This window comes from Bacillus rossius, chromosome 5, assembly GCF_032445375.1.
Source record: "Bacillus rossius redtenbacheri isolate Brsri chromosome 5, Brsri_v3, whole genome shotgun sequence".
Classification (NCBI taxonomy): domain Eukaryota; kingdom Metazoa; phylum Arthropoda; class Insecta; order Phasmatodea; family Bacillidae; genus Bacillus; species Bacillus rossius.
Genome location: NC_086333.1, coordinates 83511259 through 83533873, shown reverse-complemented (window position 1 = coordinate 83533873; position 22615 = coordinate 83511259). Strand labels below are relative to the sequence as shown.

At 48.9% G+C, this 22615-nt stretch overlaps 2 protein-coding genes across 2 annotated transcripts in view; one reads left to right on the top strand and one right to left on the bottom strand.

Moving 5' to 3' along the window:
* Positions 1-10938: 10938 nt before the first annotated feature.
* Positions 10939-11880, bottom strand: LOC134532328 (uncharacterized). Its single transcript, XM_063368748.1, has one exon. The coding sequence runs from the start codon at positions 11878-11880 to the stop codon at positions 10939-10941; it is 942 nt and encodes a 313-aa protein (XP_063224818.1).
* Positions 11881-12009: 129 nt separating this feature from the next.
* LOC134532401 (uncharacterized) overlaps positions 12010-22615 on the top strand; it is a 29700-nt gene continuing 19094 nt past the window's right edge. Inside the window, exon 1 of the mRNA XM_063368841.1 lies at positions 12010-12123. Coding sequence (XP_063224911.1) covers positions 12033-12123 — 91 coding nt within the window. The 5' untranslated portion in view covers positions 12010-12032. The remainder of the gene's footprint in view (positions 12124-22615) is intronic.

Genomic DNA, 22615 nt, shown 5'->3' with positions numbered 1-22615 from the left:
AAGTATTTATTCTTTTATTATTAAAATACAAATGATTATATTTTATTCATAAAAGTATGCAATTATTTCATCAATGTATTGTTATGACGTTGTCACGTTAAACTATCGTCCGTAAACCGACTTTACAGACAACCAATTTTTTTTTCTTTCAATTTTAGAAGTCACACCGTCTCAACACTGGATACAAAATCACTCCGGCACATCGCAACACTTGAAATCAGTCACCAGACACAGGTCCACGTGTCTGCTTCCACGTCACCGGCCACTGCCCTTGTCCAACAGTCACCTGTCACTGCATTGCAGTGCTTCACCTTATCAACCTGTCACACTCCCTGCTGTGAACTCCAATATGTATTTCCCTTTTTTCCTTCCGTTTAAATAATAATTTGTACTTCCCAAAGCCTTCGGTCCACCATTTTATTATTGTTTATGACCAAATTTATTAACAAATAATTTAAATATTTTTTTTTAACTTAAAAAAATATTATTTCATTCAAATACGATATCACCGTAAAAATAGGATCGGCACTAAAATATCGCTAAAAAAATATCGATATTTTGAACATGAATTATAATAGTTCCGATATATATGTAGATACATCGTTGCCATCCCTAGACTCCACCAGTACTCTTCACCTACCAGTGAGGCCATGCGTTCTACGCGAATAGATGCACACACCAGCTGTGTTAAGACTTTGTGGTTGGCTGCATGGCCGCCACAAGGGCGTGGCGGGGGGGGGGGGGGGGGGGGGGGGGCGGATCCCTGGGTCCAGCCCTGCTTAGTTTTAAATGTTTAACTATTAAATATTTTTTTACAAACTAGAAAAACTTTGTAATATTTTTTTTTATCCGAAGAAATTTTAGAAGATTCTACAACTACAGCTAATTTTATTTTTCTGTAACTATTTTCATTTTTACTCTCAGTGTGAAATAAATATGCATATTCGCTGTGGTTATTTAAAAGTAAATTAATTGTATAAATAAAGCTTAGTTTGGACTTATAAAATAGTAACCATAAATAATTATACCCTGTATTTTCAGGTTAAATAACATTCCAAAAAAAGTGTAGGTAAGAAATAACCATGCAATTATAATGTAGCACGTGACTGTAAATTTTTTTTTTTGGGGGGGGGGGGGGGGCGGGGCGTATCCGATAGAATGTGGCGGCCATGGTTGGCTGGGGTTATTTCAGGTACATGTTTGCTGCGAGCACACCAATCACGGCCAATCAGCGCGGAGGCACACGGTTCCGCTCATCCAACAGCATCCGACAGCAGCTGTCACTGGACATCGTCTGTCGCTGGCCTTGTCCGCGGCTCGCTCGCGCAACGTCATGACGTCTATGCTTCATCATCACACATAAATCACGTCCTGCCATCCACGCAGGCGCCAGGGCCCGAAGCATTGCCTCATGTGCCCGCCACACCACAGGTACAGGGCGAGTACCAAGGACAGGCGCCGCGGGGTGTAAGAGCTCCCCGCGGGGGTGTATCACCGGCTGATAGCCCGGACAAGGAGTTAGCCAGCGGTCGGTGAGTGCCACCCTGTGTCCTGCTGACTGCGCGCGAGATGCCTCTTCAGTGTGCTCGAGCATGCAGCCAGCACGCGGCACTTGCGCCCGGACACGTGCTCGGGGTGACCCCCGCCGACACGTGCTCTAGGGCACAGAACAAGGAGGGAAATAAAGAAGTGCGACTCTCACAGTGGAAACTGAAACCATGTGTCGCTATCTGTTAGCCGGGCCAATAACTAACAGCAAATAAACAATCGGAATAGAGGTAATCATACAAAGTTTTTTTAGTTAATACGTTTTTTTGGTTGTATTAAGTTATCTTCTTGGCGGCGCAAAATTAATTTATTGGAAGCGAAAATACTTAATGCTGTTTTGTAATAAACCGTCATGTAATAAATAAAGGAGTAGGAGGTGGAAAAACTCATTGCATTACACACCACAAAATTAGTGGCTACCTAAATAGAGTGAATTGTCACTGGTTTGTTTGCCTGATAATAGCTTATACATTACTTATCCTAATAAATAAATGTAGTTATGTGAGCAATATATTATGAAGACTACCATCTAGCGGACGGGCCCTTAGGTCTCAGTCTCGGTAATTAGAGTTTCTGCCCCGTGCTCTAGAGTGACCTCGGAGTCGCTTGTCGGCCGCCGCCCCGCCACCCCCCTCTGGCTCCGAACAACAAGCATGACCACGCACTTACAAGCGCACTTCGTCAACAGACAATGGAAAAGTTCCCGGATTCATTCCGCAATGGGCTACAATTCAAATACTTGATGTAAGCTTTTGGACATACGCCATTGCTAAGCACATGTATGTCTGTAGAAGAAAACTACAAAAAAACCCAAAAGACAAAAACACAAATTAAGCAACAAATTGATGTTGTCAACAGGATATAAACACCACATAATATTCCATAACAGGAATATGGTCAACAAACAAAGAAAAACATGGACTAACAGAACAAAAATAAAAAAAACCCCACAAATGATGACAGCACAAAAATATTGAACAAAAAAATACTGACTTCTCTGCAATGCTTCAATTCTTATCGATAACGTGACTTTTGCGCGAGTATCCCAAGGTGTTTGAGACTATCTTAGAGGTCACTGAATATGGGAAATTTTCCCGTCCAAGCGACGACTCGTACAATTTTTGTATATATTTTTTTATCAAGTATGATTGGGCAGTTAGTAATTTGAGCTGTCTCAAACAACTTTAAGCAAATTAATAATAGGCAATCATTCGGATGCGAGAAAAAGCAGCAACTATTGCTGGAGTATTCACAGGACTGAGGACTATAGCAAGCGTGCTAAGGTTCAGAGGTCTTATCTGAGTTGCTCATTTTATTTTATTTTCGTTACTATTTAATACAAGATTTTCCTGTGAATTTATTTCGATAGCACTCCTGCAGTTTTCTGGGGGATACATTTTTTTCCCCACCAGATATTAACGTATCCTTATTTGAGAGCTGTAGGAGGTTACGCCAATGATTATGATTATGAAAACTGCGTGATTTTTTTATATATTGTTTTTAGGTAGTGTTTAGTAAATATTTGATGATAAAAATTCAAGCCAAAACAAAAAAGAGATGATATATATCGTGATTATTTTTAGAGAGAACAGTCACCAAAAAAATAGTAGGCAAGGACAAGAAAATTAAATAACTAACATGAAATAAGCGAGATAGAGCATAAATATAACGCGAAATGATAGTCTCAGATTATACTGTAGAGAGAGCAGTATTTAAAAAAATTGTTTATTGCAAAAAAGTTATAAAAATGCTGTAACTCCTTAGACCTTAATTTATTAAAATTCGTTATTAACATGGTGAATCTTTCCCCAATGGGTAGAGAAACGGAAATTTCGTGGATTCACCTGGCCTCAGGTTAGAATTCAAACAATGGGAAAGCAGACATGGTAAAATAATTCTATTTTGTAATTTTTATTTTTAATTTTTGAAATGTTATTTTCCTTCAGAATTACCAATGTTTTAACTAAAAAAAAACATAAAAAGTCTAACCAAGTACTCTATAAACGGAATTTAAAATTCAAATCAAAGACTGTTGAGTTTAGGTAATACACTCAAAGAGAGAGAGAGAGAGAGAGAGAGAGAGACAGAGAGATAGAGAGAGAAGGACCGATCATGCAGGAACGCGGTCTCGGAATGGACTGGTGTGAAGGTTAGGTCTCCCCGATGAAGACCGTGTTCAGCAGCAAACAGCTGATTGGAGTTTCTTCAGAGATGTTGGATGAGTCCAAATGGAGTAGGCATGTGCTTGCGAAAGTAAGGCAACGACCACACCTACTTTTCTTCCCAATATGGCGATTATAGTATCAACTCGGTGTTAACTTAAAAAAAGGTTATTTTGAATATAACTTGGGTTTACACTTCCTCCAGGGGTTGTTCTGGTAACATTTACACCAGCAGAGAGCGGCCATTTGCGTGAGCGTGTGAAGCCGGTTTTCTCCAGCTAAGTGCTGCGCCATTTTGGTTAGACGACCAAGACACTGGATGAAGTGTAGTGTTTGCATTGTGGAAACAGTTTTAAATGACTCTTATTTTTATGAAAGTGACTTTTTAGCGACTGGTTTTCGAATTTATATCTACTAACCATCATCAGACGTTTTGGGCGTATACAATATGGCGATGGCGAGGTTAAAAAGTGTCTTTACCTACGTCACAGAATGCCGTCTCCTGGCAATTCATAACTCCATGGCTGCAAGCCTATGCTTCAGTTCTTAGTGTTGAGTATGCAGGCCCCTCCAACTCGAATAGGGCAACGAATTCCTTACCGAATAATTCCGAGGATTCGGTCTAACATGCTGCAAACGTTGTAATATAAAAAAATGACCATTATTTTAATAAAAGTGTACTACAGAAAGTAAGCAAATGGTGTAATATTAATTAAAACGTGTACAACTTGTTTAATTATTGTGTTTTAATATAATTTAATTAATAATTTTATCATGATGGTGGCAGCGATGACAAATCAAATTTTATTTAGTGTGTTTAGCAGTTGGCACAATTGGGGTCCGTACTTCGGGTATGTTCGGCAAACAAATGAGCTAGATAAGGTTCGTTCGTAATAACATTGAGTTACAACTCTTATCCTTTATATACTCTTTGTGAGTATGAGTGCGAAGGCAGACTCATGATAAGTACGTCATATTTTTATGTCAACGATAAACGATTTACCACGCGTTGGAAATAATTCCTACAACCCAAATTGATGTAATAACTAGCCAGATGTTTTCTGAAGAAAGTACTGATAAAATGGTCCAATTTTCTGCAAGAAACGTCCACTGTATGACAATTAATGTAATTTTACCGAGAGGCTTTATTGTAAGTATTCACGGGAAATGGCGTGTTAAGTGTCGTGAAGTGAGAGGGAACATTTCCCCCTGAAATGCGTGACTAGCAAATTCACTTCCTCTATGGCGAGCATGGCTCAGAGGTGGGTTTGGCATGCTTGTTCGCTCGAAATCAGCAGTGGAAAAAAAAACTGTTTACGTTCGTTGGTTCGGTTGCAGCTATAGTCGCATTTCGCAGTTATTTCACTGGTGTTGTAGCTGAGTATAGTCCGCATCCTTCGACGGTATGGATGAAATGTAAGTAACGTAATTTTTTATCTCTTGAGTTTGGGTTTCTTTTTTTTTTTTACTTTTTTTTCTCTTGGGGTTTAATTTGTACCTACCTATACGTACAAGGGACTTCGTTATGTCTACATATCCCATCTTCATTGTTAGCCTCTTCATGAATACATAACTGCGAGGATTTGTATTAGCAGTTAGGTCTAACTGATTTCATTAGACGCATTCCTATAGCAGACTAGCTATTATTTTTCTAACGAAGCACTTCTACTAAACGTTTTAAAATAGTAACCTTCTCTAGTGTTTAAATTAATTCAATTAATACAATGAGGTAAATGTTTGCAAAAACAATATCCAACTTTTGTTTCCAAGCTTGTCCGTCCTGCGTTGCCTTGCACTAGCTGATCCTAGTTAATAACCTTGTCTCAATGTTATCGGTCTGATCGTCTTGTGGTCTGAGTGTCTCTCTGAATACAATGTACTGAATACAATGCCATGCAAATGTGAGACAAGTCAACAGACTTCAACGACAGCATTGTCCGGCCGCTCATGCGTCGCCCACTCACCTTTTATTCGTTTTTGCTTTTGTACTGCGCGAATGTCCGAGCTCGCGGCGCATATCTGAGACCCGGGGTCCAGCCATCCTGGTGATCCTGGTGATCCTGGTGATCCTGGTGATCCTGGTGATCCTGGTGATCCTGCCCCGTGCTGCCAGGCTGGCCGGCTGCCCTGCCACGGAGCACCGGACAAGTACTCACCGAACCTTATTCTCAGCTGTAGATAGTTACCGTACATTTATAGGTTGGCGGGTGATAACAAAAAAAAAAAAACGGAAATTGATTTTTTTTTTTCGTATTTCCACTAACCTTTGCGGCAGGTACACTTAATAATTGTCTAATTTCATTCCTTTTATTAATTTTAATCTTAAAAAAACCATGTAAGAATACTTAAGTTATATTTGTTTATTTATTGTTCAGTTGACGCTATTTTAAAATGTTTACATTAGTCAGATACCGCAAATAAGTGACTAGATGCATTCACACACAAGCTTGTTTTTGTGAGTGATAGATTTTGTCTGTTTAATTTAATGAACTGTACCTAATCAAAGTTTAAAGAAAGAAAAAATAAAATCATTATTTTTTTTATTGACATGAGACCAAGTTTGTGATATATTTTTTTGATTTGCAAAGCGTTTATACGTACTGGGGTATATCCACTTAATCACCAGCACCATGGTAACTATGTCCGAAGCGTGGTATGTTATTAATAATTAAAGCAGACTCGATAGTATCAAGTGACGTAACAAAAACACTTCCTAGAATGTTCAAATCCTGTAGTGCAAATAAAATATATAAGTTTGTGTTGTGTGTACTAGCGCAGCCGAGACTGTTTCCTTTACGATTGCTGCATTTTGATCCTGTGGTTCTCCAGGGATCTTTGGGAAAATAAAATAGCCAATACTGTTTTAAAAAAAGGCAGGAATTTTTATATTTGTACGCAACCAACATTTTTATATTTAATAACATGGAGCGTTAGTGATTGTTTTGCAGGAACAGCCTTTAAGCGACGAGAGTAGTGACTGTGACCCAACACGGCAGCATCGACCTCGTGCGCCGGCGGGAGACGTGGAGACACCTCGCAGCGAGGCGTGTGATTGGCTGCAGGCTCTGAGCATGACGGCTTGTGGCCAACAGCGCGGGGGCGGCCGGGGGCGGCCCGGAGGCGGCGCCAGCAGGCCGGGGGCGGCGCGCCGGCGCCAGTGACCGCTCCACGCCGGAGGTGAGCCCCGCTCCTAGCGCCTGCTCCACTGCCACCGCGTGCTGCTTGCTGCTTGCTGCTTGCTGCTTGCTGCTTGCTGCTTGCTGCTAGCGGTCCCCGCTTCAAGAAGGCAAACAGGAGAGCTCGGAACTCGAGAACACTGAGACGACAGTTTTTGATTAGTGCTGTCCATTTCGCTGAGCACACTAATTCATTTATCAGCATTTACTATTGCCTTCCCGGAATAACTTAGTATTATTGAACTCCCAAAACTTTCAAAAGTTTAATGATTGTTCAAATCTTAGCTGCGTACTCATTTTAAGTGCATGAAAACAAAAAAAATGGTTGTATGTAAAGTCAATTACGGACGATAGTTTAACGTGACAACGTCATAACAAAACATTTATGAAATTATTGCATACTTTTATGAATAAAATTGAATCATTTTTATTGAATTATCAATATTTTGTATGGATACAAAGAAGGAGTGAAATTAAATCTACAATTTAATTGATACATTTACTTTTATTTGCACTCATTAATTCAAATATGTTTGTTACTTTAACGAAGAGATTATTTTAACTATAACTTTTATACATGTTTGCTATTTAACTTCTTCCAATCTGTGTTATTCTGTTAAGGATAGGACGATGATAGGAAAAGTAGGAAACGAATGGGAGTGTTTCAAGTTTAATGTTCCTCGAAACAGTCAAATCGATGGTTGTTCGAATCGAGTGGAAGAGAGATAGATGCGGCGCAAGCGTACAATGAGCGTAACGGGACACAGTGTAACGGGAAAATGTGCGTTACGGGACACTTTTTCGTGCGTGCAGCCGGCGTTCATCGACTTATTAGACGTTGTCACGTCAAAAAATTTGTTAAAAATTATTTCAATACAGTGTTGTTTAATTTTCCGATACCCATGCTTCGTGTCACCTGCCGATAGGGTTCTTAGGTTTTCTTGTACTTGTTTCAGGGTGTGCGAAGCTAAATTATTCCCATAGCTCTCTTTCATTCCTTGTTGCCACCAGATATTTACTGTACGTTATTTCCGAGCTGCAAAAGGTCCAGCAAATGGCGTGGCTTGTTACCGCTAGTAGCAAATATCTGGAGTAAAATTTGAGGCTAACATAAAATACAACAAACTGTTATCATAAATTTACAGCAAAAACCCCTTAAACAATAGCAATCTCAAGAAAAATAAATAACCACGATGGAGTGTGGGACGAGTCTTGACATTATACAGTTATACTTTGTAAATTCAATATACATCATTTGTATTTTATTTTATTCTGCTATACTATTTTTGGATTTTTGTAGTCATAATCCTAAGATATAATTATAATATTAATATGTGTAATTTTTATATTATGATATATAGAATTATAAAACAATTTTACTCTTTTCATAGCCACTTGGTGAGAAGTATGATATCGACTAGGATGTACAAAATGACTCACACATTCAGAGTTTTGATAACCACCTTGTATCATTATAACATGAATTGTCCACTTCTGTGAACGAGTTTGTTAAAAAAAAAAAAAGGTTTTCTGTTGGAGGACTCACCGCGACACGTCTGGAGAGCCAGTGCTAGCTGAGACCTTAGAGCGACTGGAGGGGACTAGACGAGACTAGACGGGACTATACGAGACTAGACGATACTAACCGAGACTATGTGGAACTAGCCGAGACTATATGGATCTAGACGAGACTAGACGGGACTACAATAGACTAGGCAAGACTAGCCGAGACTAGAAGAGACTAGACGAGACTAGCCGAGAATAACCGAGACAAAATGAGACTAGACGAGACTACGAGACTAGACGAGACTCTACGAGACTAGGGACTTGATAATACTAGACGAGACTAGTCGAGACTATAAGAGGCTAGACGAGACATGATAAGACTAGACGAGACTAGACAAGAGTAGTCGAGACTTTATGAAACTAGATGAGTCTATACGAGACTAGATAGGATTAGTCGAGACTATGTGGAACTAGACTATACTAGACGGGACTAGAATAGACGATACGAGACTAGCCGAGACTATAAGAGACTAAATGAGACTAGTCTAGACTAGCAGAATCTACTAGAAGAGACCTGAAGAGACTAGACGAGACTAGATAAGATTAGCCGAGCCTATATGGAACTAGCCGAGACTATAAGAGACTAAATGAGACTAGTCGAGACTAGCAGAATCTACTAGAAGAGACCTGAAGAGACGAGAAGATACGAGACCAGAAGAGACTGGTTGTGTGTTGGTGGCGAGGGACGGCGCCGACTGCGGGTCGGGGGCGGCGCTGGGCCGGGGGGCGGCAGAGAACACGGGCCAGCGGCGGCGGCGGCTGGAGGCGGAGATCAGGCTGCTGCGGCGGCAGGCGGCGGCGCTGTTCCGCCCCCAGGGCAGCTGCGCCGCGCCCTGAGCCCGCACGCACTGACCGACTATATCATTGCATCTTTATAGAGTAAAACCTTTCACGAGTCAATTATTTTCATTACCTAGTTTAGAATAACCATTGTCATGTGTATTTGTATATAGTTTATGCAATTTTTGATATAAAATATTTTTAATGTGCAGTAATTTAACATCCAAGCGAAATAAATGGCAAGAATTGTGTAGCAACGTTAAATCTATTAGAAACAATACAATAAAGTTTCGAAAATTAAACGATGTATTGGTATTGTTTCAATTGCCTTCAGTCTGAAACTGTGCATCGAGAAGCACTGAGGCCTCTTATCACGAACAGGAGGACAAAAGGTTCCTTCTCATGAGGACGAAAGGTAGTATCGTATCATGTTCATCAGTGGAGTGGTTTGCTGGTGAGCTCATACTGAAGGCACAGACGCACCGGGGCAGGAGCTGACTCGCCGACCTCAGAGCGCGACCTAAAGACCGTGTGTTCCGTCGGCAAGGCACCGCAGGGACACACCTGCACACTGGGGGTGTTGAGGGATACTCGCTGCTCGTCGAGCAGCACGAAGGAACATGGTCTGAAATTTAATCTATTACGAGATGAATCCATGTGTTTCTCCGGTATCTGTTCATCACAGACCCAGGAGTCTGCTGTGCGCAGTAGGTTGACGAGTGAGAATCAACGCGCTTCCAGGAAAGAAAGTGTGTAACGAGTGGATGTCTGCATGCCTCGTAGCTTGGGGAACTGGAGGAAGGTGTGGTCCAATCCCTCGTGGACTAGAGAAACGGAGTAAGGTGTGGACCACTCCCTTGTATACTGGGGAATTGGAGGAAGATGTGGACCAATACCCCGCAGATCGGGGAATTGGAGGACGACATTGCTATGGCTGGACTGGAGCGGCAGTTAGGCATGTTACCACTGCGCCACCTGCCGTGACGTAAGCTTGATGCAACGAAAACTTATGTGTCTTTACAAAGGAATGTTTTGGAAACTAATTTGATTACATTTGCTTGTCCATCTTCCCACGTAAAATTTCAAATTGTGCAATAAGTTCCACTGCTTGGCTTATGTATGGACCTGTAAGTTGTAAGCACATAATTTTTATTTACTTATTGTGTTGACATGGTGATAATGGTGAATAAGTAGACCAACTTGACTGACTAATAAGAACTAAACACACTAAATATACATTAGCGTGACTCTACAGCAAAGTAAGAGGGCTTCGCCACATGGTTCGGTGGCGGACAACAACTCTTCAAGAATCACAGCAACGCTGGCAGTACCGTCGATCCACTGAGGTGGAGCGAAAAGCATCGAGAACAGTGTGTGACCACCATCTTGAACCAGATTCTCTTGCTGCTTACCAACAAAAAATGGACACGAGAATACAACATGTTTTTCTACAACTAAACATACATTTTATTGCTAAAAGCATTATGCTTAGGTATATTTAGCTCAATAGAAGTTATCCTTTGTACTTTATAGTCAAATGCAGTATTCTGTAGTGATTGTTCAGGTTCAAGGAGCAGAAATCACTGTAGCACTTGTTTTTATAGGTTATACTCACCTCCTTAGATGCCACACCTTAATCATTGCTATCCCACATTGTATGGCACCATCTATATTATTCACATAATGAATGTATCATTATCATAGTCTTAATCTTTATCATCGTCGTCATCATCACCGGAATGTTCATGGACCCTGTACAATCCAAGCAACAGCATCACCAGGAACACAAACAGGAGCCAAATCAACAGCACCACCACCAGTAGTACCAGGAGCACCACCACCAGTAGAACCAGGAACAGCACCAGTAGTACCAGGAGCACCACCACCAGTAGAACCAGGAACAGCACCAGTAGTACCAGGAGCACCACCACCAGTAGAACCAGGAACAGCACCAGTAGTACCAGGAGCACCACCACCAGTAGAACCAGGAACAGCACCAGTAGTACCAGGAGCACCACCACCAGTAGAACCAGGAACAGCACCAGTAGTACCAGGAGCACCACCACCAGTAGAACCAGGAACAGCACCAGTAGTACCAGGAGCACCACCACCAGTAGAACCAGGAACAGCACCAGTAGTACCAGGAGCACCACCACCAGTAGAACCAGGAACAGCACCAGTAGTACCAGGAGCACCACCACCAGTAGAACCAGGAACAGCACCAGTAGTACCAGGAGCACCACCACCAGTAGAACCAGGAACAGCACCAGTAGTACCAGGAGCACCACCACCAGTAGAACCAGGAACAGCACCAGTAGTACCAGGAGCACCACCACCAGTAGAACCAGGAACAGCACCAGTAGTACCAGGAGCACCACCACCAGTAGAACCAGGAACAGCACCAGTAGTACCAGGAGCACCACCACCAGTAGAACCAGGAACAGCACCAGTAGTACCAGGAGCACCACCACCAGTAGAACCAGGAACAGCACCAGTAGTACCAGGAGCACCACCACCAGTAGAACCAGGAACAGCACCAGTAGTACCAGGAGCACCACCACCAGTAGAACCAGGAACAGCACCAGTAGTACCAGGAGCACCACCACCAGTAGAACCAGGAACAGCACCAGTAGTACCAGGAGCACCATCACCAGGAGCAGCACCAGCAGCAGGCGGGACCCGCCCGGCCGGCGAAAGCGCGCTCCCCCCGTGGACCGGTCGGCGCTAGAAAGCCGGGCCGGCCGGGCGCTGCGGCGGTCTCCAGGGAAGGCAGTGCGTGCTCCGAGCCTCGCGCGCCAACATGAGCCCGGGGACCACTCTGGTGCTGCAGGCCTGGATGCTGGCGGGCCTGGCGCGCTCCGCCACCCTGGACCAGGACGGCCGCGGCATCGGTGAGTGCGTGATACCCCTGGCCGCTTCCCTCATGAGTCTCCACGGCTCGCACATTCCTGGAGGGACAGTTCTGTGGCCACCACCGATACACTTGAGTGTAGTCCCCCTAGCTGCTTCTCTGAGACGTCTCTCAGGAGCACAGACGTCTCTCGTCAGTCTGCACGGCTCTCACTCTGCTGGAGGGACAGTTCTGTGGCCACCACCGATACACTTGAGTGTAGTCCCCCTAGCTGCTTCTCTGAGACGTCTCTCAGGAGCACAGACGTCTCTCGTCAGTCTGCACGGCTCTCACTCTGCTGGAGGGACAGTTCTGTGGCCACCAACGATACACTTGAGTGTAGTCCCCCTAGCTGCTTCTCTGAGACGTCTCTCAGGAGCACAGACGTCTCTCGTCAGTCTGCACGGCTCTCACTCTGCTTGAGGGACAGTTCTGTGGCCACCACCGATACACTTGAGTGTAGTCCCCCTAGCTGCTTCTCTGAGACGTCTCTCAGGAGCACAGACGTCTCTCGTCAGTCTGCACGGCTCTCACTCTGCTGGAGGGACAGTTCTGTGGCCACCACCGATACACTTGAGTGTAGTCCCCCTAGCTGCTTCTCTGAGACGTCTCTCAGGAGCACAGACGTCTCTCGTCAGTCTGCACGGCTCTCACTCTGCTGGAGGGACAGTTCTGTGGCCACCACCGATACACTTGAGTGTAGTCCCCCTAGCTGCTTCTCTGAGACGTCTCTCAGGAGCACAGACGTCTCTCGTCAGTCTGCACGGCTCTCACTCTGCTGGAGGGACAGTTCTGTGGCCACCACCGATACACTTGAGTGTAGTCCCCCTAGCTGCTTCTCTGAGACGTCTCTCAGGAGCACAGACGTCTCTCGTCAGTCTGCACGGCTCTCACTCTGCTTGAGGGACAGTTCTGTGGCCACCACCGATACACTTGAGTGTAGTCCCCCTAGCTGCTTCTCTGAGACGTCTCTCAGGAGCACAGACGTCTCTCGTCAGTCTGCACGGCTCTCACTCTGCTGGAGGGACAGTTCTGTGGCCACCACCGATACACTTGAGTGTAGTCCCCCTAGCTGCTTCTCTGAGACGTCTCTCAGGAGCACAGACGTCTCTCGTCAGTCTGCACGGCTCTCACTCTGCTGGAGGGACAGTTCTGTGGCCACCACCGATACACTTGAGTGTAGTCCCCCTAGCTGCTTCTCTGAGACGTCTCTCAGGAGCACAGACGTCTCTCGTCAGTCTGCACGGCTCTCACTCTGCTGGAGGGACAGTTCTGTGGCCACCACCGATACACTTGAGTGTAGTCCCCCTAGCTGCTTCTCTGAGACGTCTCTCAGGAGCACAGACGTCTCTCGTCAGTCTGCACGGCTCTCACTCTGCTTGAGGGACAGTTCTGTGGCCACCACCGATACACTTGAGTGTAGTCCCCCTAGCTGCTTCTCTGAGACGTCTCTCAGGAGCACAGACGTCTCTCGTCAGTCTGCACGGCTCTCACTCTGCTGGAGGGACAGTTCTGTGGCCACCACCAGTACACTTGAGTGTAGTCCCCCTAGCTGCTTCTCTGAGACGTCTCTCAGGAGCACAGACGTCTCTCGTCAGTCTGCACGGCTCTCACTCTGCTTGAGGGACAGTTCTGTGGCCACCACCGATACACTTGAGTGTAGTCCCCCTAGCTGCTTCTCTGAGACGTCTCTCAGGAGCACAGACATCTCTCGTCAGTCTGCACGGCTCTCACTCTGCTTGAGGGACAGTTCTGTGGCCACCACCGATACACTTGAGTGTAGTCCCCCTAGCTGCTTCTCTGAGACGTCTCTCAGGAGCACAGACGTCTCTCGTCAGTCTGCACGGCTCTCACTCTGCTTGAGGGACAGTTCTGTGGCCACCACCGATACACTTGAGTGTAGTCCCCCTAGCTGCTTCTCTGAGACGTCTCTCAGGAGCACAGACGTCTCTCGTCAGTCTGCCAGGCTCTCACTCTGCTGGAGGGACAGTTCTGTGGCCACCACCGATACACTTGAGTGTAGTCCCCCTAGCTGCTTCTCTGAGACGTCTCTCAGGAGCACAGACGTCTATCGTCAGTCTGCACGGCTCTCACTCTGCTTGAGGGACAGTTCTGTGGCCACCACCGATACACTTGAGTGTAGTCCCCCTAGCTGCTTCTCTGAGACGTCTCTCAGGAGCACAGACATCTCTCGTCAGTCTGCACGGCTCTCACTCTGCTTGAGGGACAGTTCTGTGGCCACCACCGATACACTTGAGTGTAGTCCCCCTAGCTGCTTCTCTGAGACGTCTCTCAGGAGCACAGACGTCTCTCGTCAGTCTGCACGGCTCTCACTCTGCTTGAGGGACAGTTCTGTGGCCACCACCGATACACTTGAGTGTAGTCCCCCTAGCTGCTTCTCTGAGACGTCTCTCAGGAGCACAGACGTCTCTCGTCAGTCTGCACGGCTCTCACTCTGCTTGAGGGACAGTTCTGTGGCCACCACCGATACACTTGAGTGTAGTCCCCCTAGCTGCTTCTCTGAGACGTCTCTCAGGAGCACAGACGTCTATCGTCAGTCTGCACGGCTCTCACTCTGCTTGAGGGACAGTTCTGTGGCCACCACCGATACACTTGAGTGTAGTCCCCCTAGCTGCTTCTCTGAGACGTCTCTCAGGAGCACAGACGTCTCTCGTCAGTCTGCACGGCTCTCACTCTGCTTGAGGGACAGTTCTGTGGCCACCACCGATACACTTGAGTGTAGTCCCCCTAGCTGCTTCTCTGAGACGTCTCTCAGGAGCACAGACGTCTCTCGTCAGTCTGCACGGCTCTCACTCTGCTTGAGGGACAGTTCTGTGGCCACCACCGATACACTTGAGTGTAGTCCCCCTAGCTGCTTCTCTGAGACGTCTCTCAGGAGCACAGACGTCTATCGTCAGTCTGCACGGCTCTCACTCTGCTTGAGGGACAGTTCTGTGGCCACCACCGATACACTTGAGTGTAGTCCCCCTAGCTGCTTCTCTGAGACGTCTCTCAGGAGCACAGACGTCTCTCGTCAGTCTGCACGGCTCTCACTCTGCTTGAGGGACAGTTCTGTGGCCACCACCGATACACTTGAGTGTAGTCCCCCTAGCTGCTTCTCTGAGACGTCTCTCAGGAGCACAGACGTCTCTCGTCAGTCTGCACGGCTCTCACTCTGCTGGAGGGACAGTTCTGTGGCCACCACCGATACACTTGAGTGTAGTCCCCCTAGCTGCTTCTCTGAGACGTCTCTCAGGAGCACAGACGTCTCTCGTCAGTCTGCACGGCTCTCACTCTGCTTGAGGGACAGTTCTGTGGCCACCACCGATACACTTGAGTGTAGTCCCCCTAGCTGCTTCTCTGAGACGTCTCTCAGGAGCACAGACGTCTCTCGTCAGTCTGCACGGCTCTCACTCTGCTGGAGGGACAGTTCTGTGGCCACCACCGATACACTTGAGTGTAGTCCCCCTAGCTGCTTCTCTGAGACGTCTCTCAGGAGCACAGACGTCTATCGTCAGTCTGCACGGCTCTCACTCTGCTGGAGGGACAGTTCTGTGGCCACCACCAGTACACTTGAGTGTAGTCCCCCTAGCTGCTTCTCTGAGACGTCTCTCAGGAGCACAGACGTCTCTCGTCAGTCTGCACGGCTCTCACTCTGCTTGAGGGACAGTTCTGTGGCCACCACCGATACACTTGAGTGTAGTCCCCCTAGCTGCTTCTCTGAGACGTCTCTCAGGAGCACAGACGTCTCTCGTCAGTCTGCACGGCTCTCACTCTGCTGGAGGGACAGTTCTGTGGCCACCACCGATACACTTGAGTGTAGTCCCCCTAGCTGCTTCTCTGAGACGTCTCTCAGGAGCACAGACGTCTCTCGTCAGTCTGCACGGCTCTCACTCTGCTTGAGGGACAGTTCTGTGGCCACCACCGATACACTTGAGTGTAGTCCCCCTAGCTGCTTCTCTGAGACGTCACTCAGGAGCACAGACGTCTATCGTCAGTCTGCACGGCTCTCACTCTGCTTGAGGGACAGTTCTGTGGCCACCACCGATACACTTGAGTGTAGTCCCCCTAGCTGCTTCTCTGAGACGTCTCTCAGGAGCACAGACGTCTATCGTCAGTCTGCACGGCTCTCACTCTGCTGGAGGGACAGTTCTGTGGCCACCACCGATACACTTGAGTGTAGTCCCCCTAGCTGCTTCTCTGAGACGTCTCTCAGGAGCACAGACGTCTCTCGTCAGTCTGCACGGCTCTCACTCTGCTTGAGGGACAGTTCTGTGGCCACCACCGATACACTTGAGTGTAGTCCCCCTAGCTGCTTCTCTGAGACGTCTCTCAGGAGCACAGACGTCTATCGTCAGTCTGCACGGCTCTCACTCTGCTGGAGGGACAGTTCTGTGGCCACCACCGATACACTTGAGTGTAGTCCCCCTAGCTGCTTCTCTGAGACGTCTCTCAGGAGCACAGACGTCTCTCGTCAGTCTGCACGGCTCTCACTCTGCTGGAGGGACAGTTCTGTGGCCACCACCGATACACTTGAGTGTAGTCCCCCTAGCTGCTTCTCTGAGACGTCTCTCAGGAGCACAGACGTCTCTCGTCAGTCTGCACGGCTCTCACTCTGCTTGAGGGACAGTTCTGTGGCCACCACCGATACACTTGAGTGTAGTCCCCCTAGCTGCTTCTCTGAGACGTCTCTCAGGAGCACAGACGTCTATCGTCAGTCTGCACGGCTCTCACTCTGCTTGAGGGACAGTTCTGTGGCCACCACCGATACACTTGAGTGTAGTCCCCCTAGCTGCTTCTCTGAGACGTCTCTCAGGAGCACAGACGTCTCTCGTCAGTCTGCACGGCTCTCACTCTGCTGGAGGGACAGTTCTGTGGCCACCACCGATACACTTGAGTGTAGTCCCCCTAGCTGCTTCTCTGAGACGTCTCTCAGGAGCACAGACGTCTCTCGTCAGTCTGCACGGCTCTCACTCTGCTTGAGGGACAGTTCTGTGGCCACCACCGATACACTTGAGTGTAGTCCCCCTAGCTGCTTCTCTGAGACGTCTCTCAGGAGCACAGACGTCTATCGTCAGTCTGCACGGCTCTCACTCTGCTTGAGGGACAGTTCTGTGGCCACCACCGATACACTTGAGTGTAGTCCCCCTAGCTGCTTCTCTGAGACGTCTCTCAGGAGCACAGACGTCTCTCGTCAGTCTGCACGGCTCTCACTCTGCTTGAGGGACAGTTCTGTGGCCACCACCGATACACTTGAGTGTAGTCCCCCTAGCTGCTTCTCTGAGACGTCTCTCAGGAGCACAGACGTCTATCGTCAGTCTGCACGGCTCTCACTCTGCTTGAGGGACAGTTCTGTGGCCACCACCGATACACTTGAGTGTAGTCCCCCTAGCTGCTTCTCTGAGACGTCTCTCAGGAGCACAGACGTCTATCGTCAGTCTGCACGGCTCTCACTCTGCTTGAGGGACAGTTCTGTGGCCACCACCGATACACTTGAGTGTAGTCCCCCTAGCTGCTTCTCTGAGACGTCTCTCAGGAGCACAGACGTCTATCGTCAGTCTGCACGGCTCTCACTCTGCTTGAGGGACAGTTCTGTGGCCACCACCGATACACTTGAGTGTAGTCCCCCTAGCTGCTTCTCTGAGACGTCTCTCAGGAGCACAGACGTCTCTCGTCAGTCTGCACGGCTCTCACTCTGCTTGAGGGACAGTTCTGTGGCCACCACCGATACACTTGAGTGTAGTCCCCCTAGCTGCTTCTCTGAGACGTCTCTCAGGAGCACAGACGTCTCTCGTCAGTCTGCACGGCTCTCACTCTGCTTGAGGGACAGTTCTGTGGCCACCACCGATACACTTGAGTGTAGTCCCCCTAGCTGCTTCTCTGAGACGTCTCTCAGGAGCACAGACGTCTCTCGTCAGTCTGCACGGCTCTCACTCTGCTTGAGGGACAGTTCTGTGGCCACCACCGATACACTTGAGTGTAGTCCCCCTAGCTGCTTCTCTGAGACGTCTCTCAGGAGCACAGACGTCTCTCGTCAGTCTGCACGGCTCTCACTCTGCTTGAGGGACAGTTCTGTGGCCACCACCGATACACTTGAGTGTAGTCCCCCTAGCTGCTTCTCTGAGACGTCTCTCAGGAGCACAGACGTCTCTCGTCAGTCTGCACGGCTCTCACTCTGCTTGAGGGACAGTTCTGTGGCCACCACCGATACACTTGAGTGTAGTCCCCCTAGCTGCTTCTCTGAGACGTCTCTCAGGAGCACAGACGTCTCTCGTCAGTCTGCCAGGCTCTCACTCTGCTGGAGGGACAGTTCTGTGGCCACCACCGATACACTTGAGTGTAGTCCCCCTAGCTGCTTCTCTGAGACGTCTCTCAGGAGCACAGACGTCTCTCGTCAGTCTGCACGGCTCTCACTCTGCTGGAGGGACAGTTCTGTGGCCACCACCGATACACTTGAGTGTAGTCCCCCTAGCTGCTTCTCTGAGACGTCTCTCAGGAGCACAGACGTCTCTCGTCAGTCTGCACGGCTCTCACTCTGCTTGAGGGACAGTTCTGTGGCCACCACCGATACACTTGAGTGTAGTCCCCCTAGCTGCTTCTCTGAGACGTCTCTCAGGAGCACAGACGTCTATCGTCAGTCTGCACGGCTCTCACTCTGCTGGAGGGACAGTTCTGTGGCCACCACCGATACACTTGAGTGTAGTCCCCCTAGCTGCTTCTCTGAGACGTCTCTCAGGAGCACAGACGTCTATCGTCAGTCTGCACGGCTCTCACTCTGCTGGAGGGACAGTTCTGTGGCCACCACCAGTACACTTGAGTGTAGTCCCCCTAGCTGCTTCTCTGAGACGTCTCTCAGGAGCACAGACGTCTCTCGTCAGTCTGCACGGCTCTCACTCTGCTGGAGGGACAGTTCTGTGGCCACCACCGATACACTTGAGTGTAGTCCCCCTAGCTGCTTCTCTGAGACGTCTCTCAGGAGCACAGACGTCTATCGTCAGTCTGCACGGCTCTCACTCTGCTGGAGGGACAGTTCTGTGGCCACCACCGATACACTTGAGTGTAGTCCCCCTAGCTGCTTCTCTGAGACGTCTCTCAGGAGCACAGACGTCTCTCGTCAGTCTGCACGGCTCTCACTCTGCTGGAGGGACAGTTCTGTGGCCACCACCGATACACTTGAGTGTAGTCCCCCTAGCTGCTTCTCTGAGACGTCTCTCAGGAGCACAGACGTCTATCGTCAGTCTGCACGGCTCTCACTCTGCTGGAGGGACAGTTCTGTGGCCACCACCGATACACTTGAGTGTAGTCCCCCTAGCTGCTTCTCTGAGACGTCTCTCAGGAGCACAGACGTCTCTCGTCAGTCTGCACGGCTCTCACTCTGCTGGAGGGACAGTTCTGTGGCCACCACCGATACACTTGAGTGTAGTCCCCCTAGCTGCTTCTCTGAGACGTCTCTCAGGAGCACAGACGTCTATCGTCAGTCTGCACGGCTCTCACTCTGCTTGAGGGACAGTTCTGTGGCCACCACCGATACACTTGAGTGTAGTCCCCCTAGCTGCTTCTCTGAGACGTCTCTCAGGAGCACAGACGTCTCTCGTCAGTCTGCACGGCTCTCACTCTGCTGGAGGGACAGTTCTGTGGCCACCACCGATACACTTGAGTGTAGTCCCCCTAGCTGCTTCTCTGAGACGTCTCTCAGGAGCACAGACGTCTATCGTCAGTCTGCACGGCTCTCACTCTGCTGGAGGGACAGTTCTGTGGCCACCACCAGTACACTTGAGTGTAGTCCCCCTAGCTGCTTCTCTGAGACGTCTCTCAGGTGCACAGACGTCTCTCGTCAGTCTGCACGGCTCTCACTCTGCTGGAGGGACAGTTCTGTGGCCACCACCGATACACTTGAGTGTAGTCCCCCTAGCTGCTTCTCTGAGACGTCTCTCAGGAGCACAGACGTCTCTCGTCAGTCTGCACGGCTCTCACTCTGCTGGAGGGACAGTTCTGTGGCCACCACCGATACACTTGAGTGTAGTCCCCCTAGCTGCTTCTCTGAGACGTCTCTCAGGAGCACAGACGTCTATCGTCAGTCTGCACGGCTCTCACTCTGCTGGAGGGACAGTTCTGTGGCCACCACCGATACACTTGAGTGTAGTCCCCCTAGCTGCTTCTCTGAGACGTCTCTCAGGAGCACAGACGTCTCTCGTCAGTCTGCACGGCTCTCACTCTGCTGGAGGGACAGTTCTGTGGCCACCACCGATACACTTGAGTGTAGTCCCCCTAGCTGCTTCTCTGAGACGTCTCTCAGGAGCACAGACGTCTATCGTCAGTCTGCACGGCTCTCACTCTGCTGGAGGGACAGTTCTGTGGCCACCACCAGTACACTTGAGTGTAGTCCCCCTAGCTGCTTCTCTGAGACGTCTCTCAGGAGCACAGACGTCTCTCGTCAGTCTGCACGGCTCTCACTCTGCTGGAGGGACAGTTCTGTGGCCACCACCGATACACTTGAGTGTAGTCCCCCTAGCTGCTTCTCTGAGACGTCTCTCAGGAGCACAGACGTCTCTCGTCAGTCTGCACGGCTCTCACTCTGCTGGAGGGACAGTTCTGTGGCCACCACCGATACACTTGAGTGTAGTCCCCCTAGCTGCTTCTCTGAGACGTCTCTCAGGAGCACAGACGTCTATCGTCAGTCTGCACGGCTCTCACTCTGCTGGAGGGACAGTTCTGTGGCCACCACCAGTACACTTGAGTGTAGTCCCCCTAGCTGCTTCTCTGAGACGTCTATCAGGAGCACAGACGTCTCTCGTCAGTCTGCACGGCTCTCACTCTGCTGGAGGGACAGTTCTGTGGCCACCACCGATACACTTGAGTGTAGTCCCCCTAGCTGCTTCTCTGAGACGTCTCTCAGGAGCACAGACGTCTATCGTCAGTCTGCACGGCTCTCACTCTGCTTGAGGGACAGTTCTGTGGCCACCACCGATACACTTGAGTGTAGTCCCCCTAGCTGCTTCTCTGAGACGTCTCTCAGGAGCACAGACGTCTATCGTCAGTCTGCACGGCTCTCACTCTGCTGGAGGGACAGTTCTGTGGCCACCACCGATACACTTGAGTGTAGTCCCCCTAGCTGCTTCTCTGAGACGTCTCTCAGGAGCACAGACGTCTATCGTCAGTCTGCACGGCTCTCACTCTGCTTGAGGGACAGTTCTGTGGCCACCACCGATACACTTGAGTGTAGTCCCCCTAGCTGCTTCTCTGAGACGTCTCTCAGGAGCACAGACGTCTATCGTCAGTCTGCACGGCTCTCACTCTGCTGGAGGGACAGTTCTGTGGCCACCACCGATACACTTGAGTGTAGTCCCCCTAGCTGCTTCTCTGAGACGTCTCTCAGGAGCACAGACGTCTCTCGTCAGTCTGCACGGCTCTCACTCTGCTGGAGGGACAGTTCTGTGGCCACCACCAGTACACTTGAGTGTAGTCCCCCTAGCTGCTTCTCTGAGACGTCTCTCAGGAGCACAGACGTCTCTCGTCAGTCTGCACGGCTCTCACTCTGCTGGAGGGACAGTTCTGTGGCCACCACCGATACACTTGAGTGTAGTCCCCCTAGCTGCTTCTCTGAGACGTCTCTCAGGAGCACAGACGTCTATCGTCAGTCTGCACGGCTCTCACTCTGCTTGAGGGACAGTTCTGTGGCCACCACCGATACACTTGAGTGTAGTCCCCCTAGCTGCTTCTCTGAGACGTCTCTCAGGAGCACAGACGTCTCTCGTCAGTCTGCACGGCTCTCACTCTGCTTGAGGGACAGTTCTGTGGCCACCACCGATACACTTGAGTGTAGTCCCCCTAGCTGCTTCTCTGAGACGTCTCTCAGGAGCACAGACGTCTCTCGTCAGTCTGCACGGCTCTCACTCTGCTTGAGGGACAGTTCTGTGGCCACCACCAGTACACTTGAGTGTAGTCCCCCTAGCTGCTTCTCTGAGACGTCTCTCAGGAGCACAGACGTCTCTCGTCAGTCTGCACGGCTCTCACTCTGCTGGAGGGACAGTTCTGTGGCCACCACCAGTACAGCTAGTCAATATAAGACTATCCACAATCAGGGTTATTATCGACAGCAATAATTTTGGGACTAGTAAAAGTTCTATTGAAATTTCACAGGGTATGATGATGATGATGATGATGATGATGATGATGAGTCGTTGTACCCATCACGGGTTGTCGTGAGCGCAGGCAATGCCACGGCGTGACAGGCGTGTCATCCCTCTGCTCGTAGAGGCAGGGTGACTCCGACGTGGTTTGCCATTGCCCTCTGAGGGACATCCCAAACACCCAGGTCCGGAACTCAAGAGAGACATTTTTGCAAAATCTCTCCCCAGTTTGGGATCGAACCTGGGTCCCTTAGCCTGCCGGCTAGAAATACTAGACCAAGTGGGCGGACATACTTGGCCTGCCAGCCAGACATTCTAGTCACTAGACAAATACACAAAACTGTTGATATTTTATTCCCCCCC

Excerpts from the sequence above, each read along its gene's own strand:
- LOC134532328 (XM_063368748.1), bottom strand. The coding sequence starts at position 11,880 with ATGGTGCTCCTGGTACTACTGGTGCTGTTCCTGGTTCTACTGGTGGTG.